General features: G+C 45.8%; 1 protein-coding gene across 7 annotated transcripts in view; it reads left to right on the top strand.

Annotated features, from left to right (window-relative positions):
• TMCC3 (transmembrane and coiled-coil domain family 3) overlaps positions 1-15,810 on the top strand; it is a 272,483-nt gene extending 256,673 nt beyond the window's left edge. For 6 of the 7 annotated variants that reach the window (XM_065934218.1, XM_065934217.1, XM_065934222.1 and 3 more), the window contains 3 exons: positions 5,554-6,470; positions 9,015-9,150; positions 14,573-15,810. In XM_065934218.1, coding sequence (XP_065790290.1) covers positions 5,554-6,470; positions 9,015-9,150; positions 14,573-14,875 — 1,356 coding nt within the window. In that variant the 3' untranslated portion in view covers positions 14,876-15,810. Of the gene's footprint in view, positions 1-4,113; positions 4,199-5,553; positions 6,471-9,014; positions 9,151-14,572 lie in introns of all 7 variants that reach the window. The other variant, XM_065934216.1, reaches the window with a different exon arrangement.
• The last annotated feature ends 1,672 nt before the right edge of the window (positions 15,811-17,482 follow it).

Here is a 17,482-nt window from a genome sequence, read left to right as displayed (position 1 = left end):
CACCGAGTACCCTGCCCCGCCACGGCCACCAGCAGCATCCCTGATGCAGGGGCTCCACCACAGCCCGGGTCCCTCAGCCTACTCGAAGCAGGCTTGTTAGCTTGAAAGAGAGATAAGCCTTTCCCTTTTTCTTAAGCCCCTGGGATTTTGATGTTAGTTGTTACCGCAGCAAAGCCTAGCACATTCTGACCAGCACACCAGAGGGACAGCCCTGATGCTATACCAAATGTTAGAGTTCGGCTGAAATGAGTAATAATACAGAATGTCAGCTGTGTTGGCTTGGACACCTAGGCCATGGAGACCCTGAAAATCCCTTGTGGGTATGTCTGTAAAACCACCCTTGTGTGTGCTCTGAAATACGAAGGGCCTGGGCAGTGACCACCAGTTTGCAGGACCTGACCCTTTCTTTATATGACCGAGCTCAAGCAGCTTTTCTGTAAGCAGAGGTTCATCGTATTTGGCCTTGCGCCTAAGGTGGTGGTGGTTGCCTGTTGCCTTGGTTCTGATCTCTCTGCCCCTGCAGCTTCTGGCCACTCTGTGACCCCAGAGCCTCAGGCTGTCTTGCCTCAAGTCCACGCCAGTCCACAGGAGCCCACACTCTGCCCTCCAGTCCTCCTGGTTTGGATAGTGTGCCTCTACTTGATTATGCTGCTCTTCTTGTTCATGTCTCTCTGAGCTTTAGGGGGTACACATGAGATGTCCTGGGGGATAGCCCTCTTTTGAAGCCTGAACAATGTGTTTGAGCAGCACTGGTAATGTCTGAGATGTGCCTGGCATCCCAGTGAGGAAGGTGAGCTCCCAGGGGTAATTGTGCTGGAGGCTTGGGTTGGAGCAGAGATGATTCAGTGTCAGGTTTTGACGTCTGTCCAGGGCTTAAAGCTCTTCGTTAGCCTTTGTTCCAGAACACTGAGGAGACAGTGGAAATGTTACTGCTGCTGGAAGGAAAACATTATGAGGAATGGCTTTTCACTAGAATGCTGGTGGTCTGCTTTTCATGTAAGGTAATAATAGACAAATCATTCCAAGAGAACTGAAGCTTAGAAGTCATTTTTAAAACCAGTGTCTTTTCTACCACAATGGTAATTTGGGTTCCTTATTTTTTAAAAATTGGAAAATACAAAAGCATCATAAAAAGAATGGCTCCTCATAACCCCACAGGACAAAGATAACCACTGTTAGCCCTTTGGACCTTGTTTTTCTTTTAGTTTTTACATAGGTACATTTGTAAATAATATAGGGATGATAAACAACAGAACATCTTATTGAAACCAAAATGGTTATTTTCTGTGCCAGGAAGTCTTTTAAGTGCTTCATGCGAATTAGTTCATTTATTCCTCACAACTCTTCAAAGAATCACTATCTCCGTTTTACAGAAGAGGAAGCACAGAGAGGCTAAGTCATTTTTCCAGGGCCACACAGCTCCCAAGAACAGTGCCAAGATGGAAACCAAAGCAGTCTGTCTTTCACGTCCAGGGTTTTGATGATCCCGTGATGCCCTTTCACAGTCAAGATAGCTTGGAGTACGCTTCAGGGAATTTTTCAGTGTTAGCTCTCAGCTGTCTGGTTCTGTCTCCTCATTCTATAGATTAGGAAATCAGAGACCACACAGGTGATTAGATATAGCTGAGAACACACAGCTGGTGAATGTTAGTGCCAGCACTGGAGCGCATGTGCCCTGACCCACCTGCTCCCCAAGCTCATTGCTCTGGGTGAGCTCTGGACCTTTATCCTCCTCCCTGGGCCCCAGCCCCGAAACAGCTGCGTTTGTACCATGACCTCAGTGCCAAGTCTGATAATGGTGGCTGGAGGACTCACTCAGCTTTCTTCCAGCGGGTACCTGCAACCCCAGCTTGAGGTCAGGGATTGTATGGGTGTGCTGACTGTTAATTATCTTGCAGAGTCTGGGCTATAAAAGGCTGAAGCCTGCAGCCCAGCACCAGTTTCAGCTCTCCACCCTCATCAGAAGTTTAACTAAGATTTGCGAGCCAGCAGAAAGAGTCATTGATTGAGATTTAGACACGGTTGCTATCCTCCACCTGGACTCTCGAGGACGTTCCAGGCATTGTTTTAACTTTAAAGTGAGCCAGAAGTCAGCCAGCCATCTGAGTGCAAACATTCTTGTGTACGCGGCTGGCCGGGGCCAGCGTTTGTGAGGGAACTGGGCCAGCGCCCCGAGACACCAGGGCTGGATAGGCAGCTGCTGTGGGCTGAGAATTAAAGGAAGAGAACAGGCGGTGACTTCTTGCTGTGTTGGTAAGGTAAGGGTTAAGAGCCCCTGTAGCCTTCAAGGTGTGGTGGACTTCTTAACAGGGAATGTCTAGCAGGGTTTTGTTTTCTTTAAAAAAAAACAAAAAAACGTAATCTGATTTTATCTGAGTGACAGGAGCCTTTCTCCTTATGATTCCCACGATGTGGAGCAAAAAAGACAAGAGGACTACATGATATATTAGCCAAAATGAATGTGTGCTGTTAGAAGCTAGGCTTGTGGTTACCTCTGGAGGTGGGGGTGATGTTGTTGTGACTGACAGAGGCACAGGGGAGTTTGTGTTCTTTTCTTTTTTTTTAAACTGAGTCCTGGTTACACTAGTTTTAGAGTATGTGAAAATTCGAGTTTTATTCTTTTCAAATACACTCTTTTCTGCATGTAAATTAAGCTTAAGGTTTAGAAGTCCTTGTTTTTATTTGTGCTTCATGTTGCATGTTGATACTCAGAAAAATCTGATCAGTTGAATCAGGTTGAAATGATGTAGAAATTACTACCTAGCTATTAAGAAAATGTCTTTACCTGAAATTGTCGGTCTGGACAGAAGTTCTAAGGCCATGTTTTTATTCTCTTCAAATGTAGCTTATAGTTTTATTTACTTATTTTTTGGCTGCACTGGGTGTTTGTTGTGGTACACAGCCTCAGTGGTTGTGGCACGGGGGCTTGGTGACCTCATGGTATGTGGGGTTTTAGTTCCCTGACCAGGGATTGAACCTGTGTCCTTTGCATTGCAAAGTGGGTTCTTAGCCACTGGACCACCACCGAAGTCCCTTCAAATATATCTTAAATCAGGGATCCACATCGTTTTTGGCACCAGGGATTGGTTTTGTGGAAGAGGACATTTTCCGGGCCTAGGGTGGGGGCGGGGATGGTTTGGGGAAGATTCAAACCCATTACAATTATTTTGCACTTTAGTTGTATTATTATTATTATATCAGTTCTACCTCAGATCATCAGGCATTAGATCCTGAAGGTTGGGGACCCCTGTCTTAAATGACTTCAGTGTAGATTCTTCTGGAATAAAGGATGAGGTCACTTTAGTTCAGCAAGCATGTAATTGACAGCCTCTTGTGAAGCAGGGACAGAGCTTGCTCTAGAGCTGGGGCAGTTGCGACACCACCTTTCCCCTGGAGGAGTGGGTGAGTGCTCAAAGGCGGAGTAAAGTGAAGCAAGAGCGCTATGGAGCTTCACAGGAAGGACAGGCAGCTTTCTGACAGGACTAGGAAAAGCTTCAGGGAAAAAAAGTGGCATTTGAAATGGATCATAAAGAATATACTGAATTTTGATAACCAGAAGTGGATATGTAGCTGCCATTGAGAATACCATGCATATGAGGAAATCCATAGAAAATGCATACACATTCTGGGAACTTTGGGTTGTATGGTTCACTTTGTTTGACATTCATCAGGTGCATGGTGGAGGCCTGACAGATAAGCTGGGCCCTTAACAGTGGCCAGGTTGTATTAAATAAATTGAGAGGCATTAGAGAGCCAAAGAGATTTTTCTCAGAAGTAGAGCAACATGGTCAGATGGGCTATCTTAAGTGAAACTGAATTTCTAACCTCGCAGTTATACTGTTATTAACTCTGTCTGCCCAAAGTAAACATTTCCTCAGCTTAGTGCATCCTTTGTTTCTGTAATTTGAACCTGTTCCTGTTTGGATCCATGGGGTGAGCCATAGGTACTTGGCTTCCTTGAGCTTCCTGTGGTCATCTCTTCAGGACTTGAAGGTGATCATTATATATCTTCTTTAGTTCCTACACCCATCCTTCCCCCTTGACCCGGTGAAGTCACAATTCCTTTATCGCTTTTTACAGTCTTATAGTGATCTGGCATTTAATTCCTTCCAGCCTTTCCTATGTGATGCTCATCTGCCAAAGAAAGCAACCAGGATGTCTTACAGCCATGTCGTGTGTGAAAAGAGGGGGCCAAGAAGTAAGTTAAGAAACTTTTTTTAAGTTGTGAAGGAGGCCCGCTGACCCGCTGACCTGGGATTGTGTACCCCCGGGCCACTGGGCTCCCTCCATGGAAAAAGCACTGGGTAGGGTTTTGCATATGGCAAAGGGTTAATGCTAATTATTGGAAACGGTTCACATTTGAGCCTGGGTCACTTGATCAGTATGAGGTCTGTTATTGTCATTACAATTTTTGGCTGTGTCAGCCTATTCTCCCATTAAAAAAGCTTACTTGAGCTGAACACTGTCTTCCATCCCATCTCCCAAGACTCTATATCAAGTCATCTTCTAATCAAAAGATTGTCAACTTTACAAGTAAGTTGCTTCAGTTTAGAGCCTAAGAATTTTTGTTCAGAGATTGTGTTCAGATGCTGTAAAGACCTGTTTTTAGTCCTCTAGGGACAAGAGTGTCCTGACGTGTAAAGAGGACAGAGGTAGAATGTGTTGGATTCAAATCCTGGCTCTTTAAGTCCCTGTTTCTACGTGTTATACGGATATAACATGTTCTCTGCCTGGTGTGATGGTGAGGCCCAGACAAGACCAACCCTGTGATCATCCAGTGCCTGCCATGCGGATCCCATTTGCCTTTCCCTTTTAGAGCAGAATCTAGTTACCTGCCCTGGCCAGGGTGCTCAGTGATGCAGTTCTTTTCTCCTGGTGGCCCTTGAGTGAGAAAGCTGTTTCACATGGTCTTAGTATTGTCACTGTGGTTGTTTATAATCGCTTTGGTTGTGGTTTGGGTTATTTGTTTCCACATCTAAATATTGCTGTTTTATTACTCAATTAATCTTGTACCGTATTATTCTATCACATCTGTTTAAATGGTTCCATTAAGAAAATGATCCTTGTGTTGACAAATGTACCTACTGGAACTTTGCTTTCTTTTTTTACTTTTATTTTTCTGTCCTCCTGTTAAATGATTGAGTTCTGAATTGAGTGCATTTCCCACAGTGGTGAAGTTCACTGTGAATGGGACATGGCAGGCATTCCGCTTACCCGGGCACTTTGGGAAACCATGAGGACTGATAACGTCATCCCGTGATGGGTTTTCTACCCTGGCAAAAGATACTTACCATCTAGTCAGACAGAACATTGGATATCCTGGCAGAGCTGAATCTCATTGGCCCTGTACATGAGTGCAGGAAGGAGCTGGGTTGTCCTTCATTCAACTTGAGAGGATAATAGGGAGTTTTTATCTGGTGAATACTTGCAGCTTGAAAATCTGGGGCATAAAGTGTGTCTGTTGTGTGTGTACAGGGTCGGTCACAGTGACTCTCTCTTGGACTCCCAGTCTAAAAATGGTTCCTGCTCCCCCCCACCCACTGTCTCCTCCAGGTAGAACGTCATGACATGAATACCCTAAGCCTGCCCCTGAACATCCGCAGAGGTGGGTCGGACACCAACCTCAACTTCGATGTACCGGATGGCATCCTGGACTTCCACAAGGTCAAACTCAGTGCGGACAGCCTGAGACAGAAAATCCTCAAGGTCACAGAGCAGATAAAAATCGAGCAAACGTCCCGTGATGGGAACGTGGCAGAGTATCTGAAGCTGGTCGACAGCGCGGACAAGCAGCAGGCTGGCCGCATCAAGCAGGTGTTTGAGAAGAAGAACCAGAAGTCGGCTCACTCCATCGCCCAGCTGCAGAAGAAGTTGGAGCAGTACCACCGGAAGCTCCGGGAGCTCGAGCAGAACGGGGCCCTCCGGAGCACCAAGGACACTGGCAAGGATAACCCGAAGGACATCCCGCCCTCTCTGAAGGATGCCCAGGCCAAGTCCCGCACTGCCCCCCACAGCCTGGAGAGCAGCAAGTCGGGCATGCCGGGGGTGTCCCTCACCCCTCCCGTGTTTGTCTTCAACAAGTCCAGAGAGTTCGCCAACTTGATCCGGAATAAGTTCGGCAGCGCTGACAACATTGCCCACCTGAAGAACTCCTTGGAGGAGTTCCGGCCCGAGGCCAGCGCCAGGGCCTACGGGGGCAGCGCCACCATCGTGAACAAGCCCAAGTACGGCAGCGACGACGAGTGCTCGAGCGGCACGTCGGGCTCCGGCGACAGCAATGGGAACCAGTCGTTCGCAGCCGGGGGCTCGGGCGCGCTGGCCAGCCAGGGCAAGCTCACGGCCATCCTGGAGGAGCTCCGGGAGATCAGGGACACGCAGGCACAGCTGGCTGAGGACATCGAGGCCCTCAAGGTGCAGTTCAAGAGGGAGTACGGCTTCATCTCCCAGACGCTGCAGGAGGAGAGATACAGGTATTTCAGGCTCTGCTCTAGGAGCTTGAGTTTCTAAGATTGGAGGGATTGTTTGAAAGTGATATGCTGATGGTGGTATTTTTTAAAAGATGTGAATGTGGGTCAAAAGGCATTTAGGAACCGAGAGTTCCTTCCGTACTTTGCAATTCTAAATATTGTAATTTGCAACTTGAAGCTCGACAGCTTAGAGAAAGACATCGTGCATGTGGGTCTGTTAAAATATCACCATATAGTCAATGACTCACGTGCATATTAAGCTCCTGATTCAGTAGACAGTTGGTACGAGATCTCGGAATACTAATTTCAAGATCTGTATTTGGTTCCCCCCCGTAGTAACTGTCAAGTAAAAAAAACAAATTCACGGTCCAGCAAGGTAGCTTTTATTTGGTACATAAATCTCAAAGTCTTTATATAATGTATTTTTTTGTGAGATTACATTTTGCTTATTAATAAACCTTTCACCCTAAATGAAAATCTTTCAAAAGGAAACTTAAAAATTCAAATCTTGTGGATTATATTAGCTAATTTTTCAATTCAAATGTTATATATGGTTGGCTTTTTGGTGCCTCTTGCTTAAGAAGTGTACATGCCCAAATATGAGGTGATTTTCCACCATTTTCCCAGTAAAAATATCCTCCCCCCTCAGGTTTTTTTGTCAAGTGAATGTTAACTTCTAAAATTACAGATGAAACAGTGAATGCCTATTATATATTATAAGATTTAAATTTTAAATTTAGTTTACATGTTGTTTTATACCTGATATATGATTTTATGTGAGTGTTAATTTAGATATGTGGCTTTCTCAGCTCTTATATTTTATGAAACAATTTTTTAAAAACTTTCTGTGTACATCTTTGACTTTGGATTCTTTGTCACATAAGAACTATTTTTGAGTCACAGTTTTTCTAAATAATATTGGCTTTAATTCCATTCAGGAAGTTTGGGATGCAGCTCTGTTGGGTCCAAGTTTTATCTCAAGTCACAAATATCCATTCAAACAGTTTGGGTTCTCATTTTGTTATGTAGTTACATTTGTGATCCTCCTGATTTGGTCTCTCACTATATTGCTTACGTTAGGAGGTCTTTGTTTTTAGTCTTTATTTTATATTGGAGTATAGCTGATTTATGATGTTGTGTCAGTTTCAGGTGAACACAAAGTGATTGTTACACAGATACACATATCTATTCTTTTCCAGCTTCTTTCCCCATGTAGGCTTTTACAGAGTATTGAGTAGAGTTCCCTGTGCCACACAGTAGGTCCTTATCATCTCTTTTATATATAGTAGTGTGTCCATGTTAGCATCAAACTTCTAATTTATCCCTCCCCTACCTTTTCCCTTTGACAGTCATCAGTTTGTTTTCCAAGTCTGTGAGCCTGTTTCTGTTTTTTAAATAAGTTCATTTGTATATATTTTTTTAAAAGATTCCACATAGAAGTGATATCATGTGATGTTTGTCTCTGACTTATTTCACGGAGTGTGGTAATCTCTAGGTCCATCCGTGTAGCTGCAAATGGCAGTATTTCATTCTTTTTTATGGCTGAGTAATATTCCGTTGTCAGTTTGTACCACCTTTTCTTTATTCATTCATCTATTAAGAGATCTTTAAAAGGCTTGCTTACAAACACCAACGTTGAGCAGTTACAAGCTGCTCCAACATTGAGCATCTCCTACCTAAGAATGATCATTAAATCTGTATTAAAGTGTTTTTTTTAATGCTTTTTTTTCAAGTGACCTATATGAAGTGTCTAAAACTGGCATTACTCAAAAGTCATCCAGGCTAATGCATCTTCCTCAAATAGTGCTTCCTGTTTCAAAATAAACATTATATAAGTTTTCAGATAAAAGAAAAAATTCCCCTATTCTGAGGGGACTGGGCATTGGGAATAGGAATCTTTGTGCTTCTCTTACTTTAGATTTGAACTTTTGGAACTGCCACCTGTTAAGCCATATTGAATTTGTAACAAGCTGAATTTTTTTTTTATTGGCACTTAAGAACTAAGACTTGTATTCACTATTACCGTGCACACTGGGAAATCAGTGGAAGTGGCTCCAGCCTAGAAACTGGTCCTTTCCTTATAGACCTCTGGTGCATGAGAGCTATGGCGGTGAACTACCAGGCTCTGAGCAGTCAAAAGAGGGAGAAGCACCAGGATGCCAGTGGGTCCTCACCTTGAGCAGGGTTCTTGACAGCCCTGTCTCCTGACCAGCCCAAATGAGCAGCCGATGAGGTCTGTCCTGTTGTCCCCACAGCCGCCAAGGTGCTGGTGTGATGTGGGTGGAAAAGCCCAATTTGGTTTGCATGAACCCTCAGTAGTGAGGACAGAGTTAAGACTGCAGAGACCAGTCCTTTCTGGAGCTAGAGTTCAGCATTATCCAAAAGCATGTCCCCTACAGCTAGAATTACTCTTGGAAGTTCAGTCTGCCTGGAGGAGAACAAGCCACAGGGCAGTGGCGACAGTAGGCACAAAGGATGTCATTTTCCAAGGGCCGTCCGTACACTTTTGAAATGTCGCGCTCAGAATCGATTCATCTCTTTACAAAGGTACGAGCGACTGGAGGACCAGCTCCATGACCTCACCGACCTGCATCAGCACGAGACGGCCAACCTGAAGCAGCAGCTAGCCAGCATCGAGGAGAAGGTGGCCTACCAGGCCTACGAGCGCTCGCGGGACATCCAGGTGCCTTTCCTTCCCCCACCAGAGCCCCCGCGGACCCTTCCCAGCTGTTCATTCATTTAACAAACCAATATATTACCCCCAAGCCTGGAAGGATTTCTGGCACTGAGGGGCAGACATTTAACTTTACCCTGTTGACCCCAGTAGCTCATGTTATATCCTTTAAGCTATAGTCTGTCTGCCTTCTGCCTAAGTTAGTTAACAATTATTTTTTATCTACCCCAAGCCTATCACCTGTACTGTACTCTCCCCCACCATCACCACATTTTTACAAATTTTAAAATCTGAGACAAACCTTGCCTTCAACGTGCTTGCTTAGGTGAGAAATCAAAAGGAACACAGCTGCCAGTGGGCTCAAGACAACATGAACAAGGGCCAAGTTACATGAGTGTAGGCTCTGAAAGCATCAGAAATTCAGGCGTGCAGTGCCCAGCAAGCTATGGACTTGTGGGGCATGGGCCACAAAGTGATCAGGCCCTGGATTTCAATCCCAGCTGTTTACCAGCTACCTGGTCCTGAGCAAGCTCTAAGTTTTTTTGCTTATCTGTAAAATAAGTTTTTTTGCTTATCTGTAAAATAATAGCTTTCGTATTTGTGGGAATTTCAAGCACTTGAGTACGTACTCTGTGCCAGGCACTGTCAAAGCACTTTAGATGTCTGTATGCCCATTTGTTTCTGTTTGTGATAGCTCCTATTCCTCTCCCCATTTCTCAGATGTAGAGACCAAGGTGCAGAGACCTTGTTCAAGGTCTTACAAATACTCCTTGAGTAATGAATCTGAATAAAAGTCCTGGAGAAGGTGGGTTTTGAAGGGGTGGGTAGGATCCCAGTGGATGGAGGAAAATAGATCAGTATAAACAAAGGCATGTTCTAGTGGTAATGTGATACTAATGCTCTCATGGTGCTTCCCTGGTGGCTCAGATGGTAAAGAATCCGCCTGCAGTGCAGGAGACCTCGGTTTGATCCCTGGGTCAGGAAGATCCCCTGGAGGAGGAATGGCAACCCACTCCAATATTCCTGCCTGGGAAATGCCATGGACAGAGGAGCGTGATGGGTTACAGTCCATAGGATCGCAAAAGAACCAGACACATCTGAGCAACTGAGCAACAACGCTGTGGTGAAGCACCCCTAGGCTTCTTGAGCTCCTTTTTGGGGGTTCCAGAAGGTCTTCTTTTCCCCCCAGTTTTTATTCAGACACAATTTTCATACAACTGTATTAAAGTATACAATATAATGATTTCATATGTGTACCTATTGCAAAAATATCACCACAATAAGTTGACATTTGTCACCTCACATAGTTACAAATTTGTTCTCTTGTGATGAGAACTTTGAAGGTCTACTCTCAGCAACTTTCAAATACACAATATACCCTTGTTAACTATAGTGAGCAAGCTGTACATTACATCCGCAGGGCTCATTTATCTTATAACTGAAAGTTTGTGCTTTTGACCCTCTTCACCCATTTCACCTCCCTCCCCTTTTAGATTCTGTGGTATTTGTTGTCTGTCTGACCCATTTCACTAACGTTAATACCCTTTAGGTCCATCAATGTTACAAATGGTATTGTCTCCTTGTTTCTTAGGGCTGCATAGTATGCCTGTGTGTGTGTGTACCACATCTTCTTTATTGATCCATCAGTGGCCACTTGGGTTGTTTCCATGTCTGGGCTATTGTCAGTAATGCTGTAATAAATGTGAAGGTGTGAATTTCTCTTCTAGATGCTAGTGTCATGTCCTTCCGGTATGTACCCAGAAGTGGGATTTGTGGATCACATGGTAGTTCTATTTGTAATTTTTTGAGGAGCCTCTATACTGTTTTCCATAGTGGCTGCAGTGATTTACATTCGCATAGATTGCCTTTTTTAAAAAAAGGAAACAAAAAAAGAGTGCTATCCAAGTCATGCTCAGCTTCAGTTTTACAAATGTTCTTTGTAGGCGTGGTTATTTTCTCCAACCCCACTTTACAAGGGGCTGAGACACAGAGATTTCTCCCACAGTGTGTGAACCGGAGTCTCAGCTGCCCATGTTTTGTTCCTTCCTGTCAAAAGCTGAGCCTGTGCTAATTCCAGTTGTCTGCTTGGACGATGCTGAGAGCCAAAGAAAGCATCAGGCTTGTTTGCCTCTGAGGACCTTGGTGCAGAAGACACCAAGTGGATTTCTGCTCTGGGCTAGGAGACTGAACTTCACTGCTGACTGGTGTGAAAGATGTGAACCTGCTTAAATGTGACGTGTTGCCAGGCAAACAGTGCATTCGTTTTATTAGAGCATGCTGTTTAGCTACATCTGGGATTCCACTGGCTTATATCTAAATATTATGTATGGTTTGCTTATTTAGGGGGTTGTTTGGGTTTATATTGTTATTCCTTTTTTAAAGAAATATACTTTAGAGATGGAAGGGGTAAGATGGGGGGGTGGCGAACTTCAGAGAGAGCTTAAAAATTCAGAAGATTTCATTTTACCGTGTTCTAGTTTTACCTGTAGCTCAGAAGTGCAAAGGGGATGTCCGTGTGAGTGACTGGAGGGCCTTTCTCATTAGAATCTTGCCTCTCTCTATTACTGTGACCCTGAACAAGTCAGCGCTGTGCCTCAGCTTCCTTATCTGTAAGATGGAAATATTAACGAGCTCTACCTCAGAAGTCTGTCAGAAGGATTAAATGGGATAAAAGACATGAAATACTTAAATCTTTACCTGACACATCAGACAAAAAAATAGATGCTGGTCAGTTTTATATTTAGTATGTATGAGTAGCTGTATTTCTTGGGGCTTTGGTGGCTGGGCCTGCTCACCTTCCTCTTTCTTGTTTTTTTGTGCTTATAGGCAGGGCTATACAAGGTGATGGAGTAGTATAGATGAGGGTAACTGTTGCCTATAAGGATACAAAGGTTTTATTGTTGTTTTAAAGAGCAAGTGAGTTTTTTTTAACCCTGAATTCGAAATAAAAAGGTTAAAGGTAATCCTGTCCTTTGTCCTTATCCCCAGTAAATTTAGTACTTACTCTGGCCCAGTATTTAATTTCTTAGTGGCTACTGTGACTAAAATTCCTTACAGTTGACGGCTTAATTTTCTTGAATTTTTCTTTTGGTTAAAAATTTGACAGAAGTTCTAAGGCAATTCTAGAATCAGCCTACTCTGCATATGTAAATCATCTCCCCAATCACAGATGAATGCATTTACCTAAAATGGTCATCTTTTGTCCCGTTCCATCACCACTTCCGTGCCATGCCTAAAACAGAGGATGCTCTCTGTGGACCTAAGCATTTTAAAAGAATACATGATTCGGGGGGCCCTTGCCTGTTGCTGTAGAAAGTCAGCGCTATTTAGAATGTGAAGATCTGAAGAAGTTTTACCTTCTTTGTCAGTAGCCTGTGTGATGAAAGTTACTATAGTAACAGAGAACCCTTGGCCCATAGAGTATGTTCAGAAGAAGGAAAGGAAATCAATGTTGGCACCATTATGCTTGTTTAAAATCTGAAAACATGACTGATTTAATTGAGCAAACATATATCAGGAAGTGAGTTAGAAAATAGGCTGGTGAACTAAACTAGGTCATTGTACTGCCTCCACTTGGGTCTTTTTCTCCTGGGAGGTGTATGTTTCTTCTCTTTTTCAAGCCTCGTGTCCCCTTACTGGCATTCAGTCTCTGGAGCATGCGGCCAGCTTGTGCCTCCTGCTGGAGATAACGGTGCAGTGTAGGTATGGTCCCCCACTTGGGCAGGAGGCCCGGAGAGGGGCTTGACAGTTTGGTGGGTCCAGGAATGCTTCCCTCAGGATGTGACCATCAACATAGGACCCGAAAGGTGGAGCAGGTGGTGTATGGGGAGGCAAACCTTTTAGGCACACCACATGTGCAAAGGCCCTGAACACGGTCCCTTGCAGCACTTTATAAAGCCAGTATGGCCGGAACACAGTGAAGAGGGGAGAAAGGGGGCTTATCTGGTAAGCTTGGCAGGAGAGAGTGGCTCAGCCTGGGCCACGTTAAAGATTTAAAAGGTTCTACAAGAAAGAGCCATACCAGATCTGCATCTTTAAAAGATCACCTGAGCTGCTGTGTGGAAAGTGGATTCATGAGGTTGAGGATGGAGAGTGTGTGCAGAGAAATGAGTATAAAGTTATCGCAGGCAGAGACCCTGGTCGTTTAGGTGGGGGGTTACTGTGGGCGGGAAGAGGAATGGACCAGTTAGGATAAATACCAGACGTTGCGTGGGTGGGGCTGGATCATGAAAAGGGTGTCAGGAAATGCCCCTCATGCTTCTCATAGAAGAATTTGGTTCACCAAGTGCTGTTTTCTGAGAAAAGGAACTGGAAGGGCAACAGGGCTGATGGCAGGAGTGAGGATGGTGAGGACATGTATACAGAACCGGCCACATTGCATTTGACGTGCTTCTGAGAAACTCTGATGGAGGTGTCAGGGCCTCCCTGGTGGCTCAGAGGTGAAGAATCTGCCTGCCATTGCAGGAGATGCAAGAGACGTGGGTTCAATCCCAGGGTCGGGAAGATCTCCTGGAGAAGGAAATGGCACCCACTCCAGTATTCTTGCCCGGAGAATCCCATGGACAGAGGAGCCTGGTGGGCTACAGCCTATGGGGTCACAAGAGTCAGGCATGACTTAGCGACTAAACAGCAGCAAAGATGGAAATGTCAGAGAGTCATGTAGACACACAGCTTGGTCTCAGAAGAGACAGCTGGGGTGGAGGTGTACTTGGAGTACAAGTAATCAAAGCTGGCGAGGCAGAGGCCTCGGGAGAAGGCGTGGCCTCAGGTCGGGCCCTGGGGACGCAGCGCTCAGAGAGCAGCCGCGAGAGCCCGCGGAGCACGGCGCTGTCTCTCCCGCTGTCCCCCTCTGCTCTGCGGCGGATGCGCACAGACTCGGAGCAGTGGCGGGAGGACCAGGGGTTGGAGATGCCACTTCCTCCATCGCTGGAGGTAGACGCTGTCACAGAACGGGACCCCACCCCTTCCTCTGGTTTGTCCGTGAGGGTTCCACCAGATGCCAGTATTTTATGCACTTTATTCTAAATATAGGCAGAGTCAAAATACCTAACCGTGGGACTTCCCTGGTGATCCAGTGGTTAAGACCCTGCGCTACCAGTGCAGGGGGCATGGGTTCGATCCCTGGTCGGGGAACTAAGATCCCACATGCTGTGCAGTGTGGCCAAAAACTAAAATACCTGCCCGTAAATTCCTTATTCATGGTATTTCACGGTTGTAGATACATGCTCGTTCTATCCATGAATAGCAGGATAAGGCGAGCCCTGGGATTCTTGTTTGACACCTATCTGTCATCACCACCATTATCATCAGCGTCGGTTTGAAGCTGCCCCAGTAGCAGCGTTCTGAGCAGGGCGGGCCTCATGCACGTTCCGGCTCACGCTCCCGTGTTGCCCCAACAGCGTTTGATCCTCGCTCTCCCTCTCGCCCGCAGGAAGCCCTGGAGTCCTGCCAGACTCGCATCTCTAAGCTGGAGCTCCACCAGCAGGAGCAGCAAGCCCTGCAGACGGACACTGTGAACGCCAAAGTCCTGCTGGGCAAGTGCATCAACGTCGTGCTGGCCTTCATGACCGTCATCCTGGTGTGCGTGTCCACCATCGCCAAGTTCATCTCGCCCATGATGAAGAGCCGCTTCCACATCCTGGGCACCTTCTTCGCTGTGACTCTCTTTGCGATATTTTGTAAAAACTGGGACCACATTCTGTGTGCCATAGAAAGGATAATAATACCAAGATGAAGTCTCCAGTTCCTGTCCTCACATCCTCTCAAGTTTTTATTTTAAAGAAAACTCTGTGCATACTACCAAATTTTAAAATGAACATTTGTGCCGACGGACGAATACAAGGACCGGGGCTGTGCGTTGTAGATAACTACAGTTCTCTTCGTTCGGTGGCGCTCGCCAGCTGGGTCCCTGTGTGTGGTTACCGTGAATCTGTTTCCAGGCTCTCCCCACCTTGCTCACTGCCTTAATCAGCCCTGGTTCCTGCCGCCTGCCCAGCTCAGCACGGTCAGCCTCTGGTTGTCAAGCTCTCGGGGTAGTCAGTGACCCAGAAAAAGAGATTTTCCGTCTCTCTCAAAGTCTCTGTCAATCTTGAGCTTCACCATTGCTAGGGCTACATTTCCCCTTGAGTCCTGCAAGCCGTGGTGGGACTTGGGGAGGGGAAGAAGCTCAGACGGTGACCCTGGAGCCTGTGGGGCCCGTGAAAGCACAGTAGGTCCTGTGTGATCTGTCCCACTGTCCACTGCTGACCGTCAGTCCACTGTGCGCCTCGTGTCCACCCTGGCCAACTGTGTGACTGTGTCATGGGGGGATCTTACAGTTCCTCTGTTATTCCATCGCAAGTCTAACCTAGGTGTTCCATTGCTCTTTAAATGGTAAGACGTGAGGATTTATGGATGGGTCTTACCTTCTTACACCCAGGGAGCCATAGTCCTGATTCCACCCTCACTGACTGTTGAACGCACCACCTTCCAGGCATATAGAGAGGCTCCCCAATCCCTCTTCAAACTGTGTCTTTAATTGAGGTCCGGAAAGCACTGTATTTGTGTTCCAACAAATTTTCACTGTGATCAGCCCCTCTCAGGATGTGTTTCGTTTTCTGTGATTCATTTTATTCAGTCTGTGAGGGCTGGCAACGTGTACTCAGTAAATAAAAAAGGCTGCTAATGTTTCGAGTTTTCTTTTTTTTTCTCTCTTTGAGAAAGGACAACAGGATCATAGTTTCTAAAGCTAAAGTGCCCTGAAGTGGGAACACTGGAAAAAGGGAAGAAAATAGGATATGTGGTTTAAGGGGGTGGCATCTAGACCAGTGGGTGCCGGTGACCTGGGTGAAGATTGAGAGGGTCCTTGTCAGACCCTGAAAGACCTGCAAGAATAAAATAAATTAGATTCGGTGTCTGAGCCAAAGTTGCCCTCTGTCGCTTAGGATAAGTTCTAAGGGAGTAGATGGAGTGGTCACACTTCTGCTGAGGTGAGAGCATGCAGAAGTCAACATCTTTGGCCAATTTGGGGGATGTCGTTTACTCTCTTGGGCCCAGATGATACTCTCTTAAATCTGTTTCTCTGTCACAAAAAAGCAGCTCTAGAAGATGTTAATGGAGACTGGTTCATCCCCTCCTCCCACCAGCTGTTTTGCTATCTAAAAACAAAAGAAGAGTATTAGTGTACGTTATCTTCCAGAAAGCATCAAATGACCCGGATTTAAATTTTAAGCACAGTATTTTTGCAAATAGGGCTTCCCTGGTGGCTCAGCGGAAAAGAATCTGCCTGCAGTACAGGAGTCGCAGAAGATGCAGGTTTGATCCCTGGTGGGTCAGGAAGGACCCCTGGAGGAGGACATGGCAACCCACCCCAATGTTCTTTTCTGGAGAATCCCTTGGACAGAGAAGCCTGGCGGACTACGATCCACAGGGTTGCAAAGAATCGGACACAACTGAAGTGACTTTGCATGCACACATGCTCTTAGGAAAATCTCCTTTAAAAAAGCAACATAGGCCATGGTTTGAGAGAACAGAACTGTTGAACATCTGGTACAAGTCCAGTGTGGGTGAGACCTAATACAACTCAAGTTTGCTTGCTTTTATTTTTTTTTAAGTTTACCCTTTAGTGGTTTTAGTCCAGTCACATGTAAGCAACTGTGGCTATCATCTAATTCCAGACTTGAGTTACTTAAAACAATAAACATTGTTTCATGAAACCTTTGGCTTCAAGTATCTTGCATTCAGGGAAGAGGGAGTTACAGTCCTACCTCTTCTCATGGCTCTGTCCCCTTTCACTGCAAGACTCTCCCCTGGTCTCTATCCATCCAGTCAAGGAGGTGGAGGCAGCTTCTGGATCCAGAGAAGGAATCTGGTTCTGTTTTCATGGCCAGCGTTCCCTGTTGTCTCTGGGCCTCAGTCTCCATGTGGGGAAGGGCTGGATGTAAAACTTATGCCCTTGAATCAAGCTGCCTCCTAGATGGGTCCTCTTGATTTCTATGAACCTTTCTGAGGCCACTTTGGACATGCCAAGGGGCTGGGGTGGGTGTGGATGCTACTGGTGGTTTAGAGAGGAAATTGATCCCTGGCCCTTGAGATAAGAGCTCTGGGAGGACCCAAGAAGGCTCAAGCCTGCTCCTCATGCCCCCATACTCCACTCCGATGCTCAGCCTGGCACCTTTGCTTTGGTGCTCCCCAGAATGTGATCAGTGTCTCTCCTCCCCAGTGAGAGAGATGGAGAAGTAATCAGATAGCAACACGATTCGCCCCCCTGCAACCTGGAGCTGTTAACAGAAGCTGCTCGAAGCTGACTCTTTTCTGAAATGTTGGAGGGTCTAAAGTCACTCCACCTAACGGTGAATTTTTA

Source organism: Muntiacus reevesi, chromosome 4 (genome assembly GCF_963930625.1).
Source record: "Muntiacus reevesi chromosome 4, mMunRee1.1, whole genome shotgun sequence".
Classification (NCBI taxonomy): domain Eukaryota; kingdom Metazoa; phylum Chordata; class Mammalia; order Artiodactyla; family Cervidae; genus Muntiacus; species Muntiacus reevesi.
Note: the sequence above shows the minus strand (reverse complement) of the source record. Positions and strands in the feature narration are given on the sequence as shown.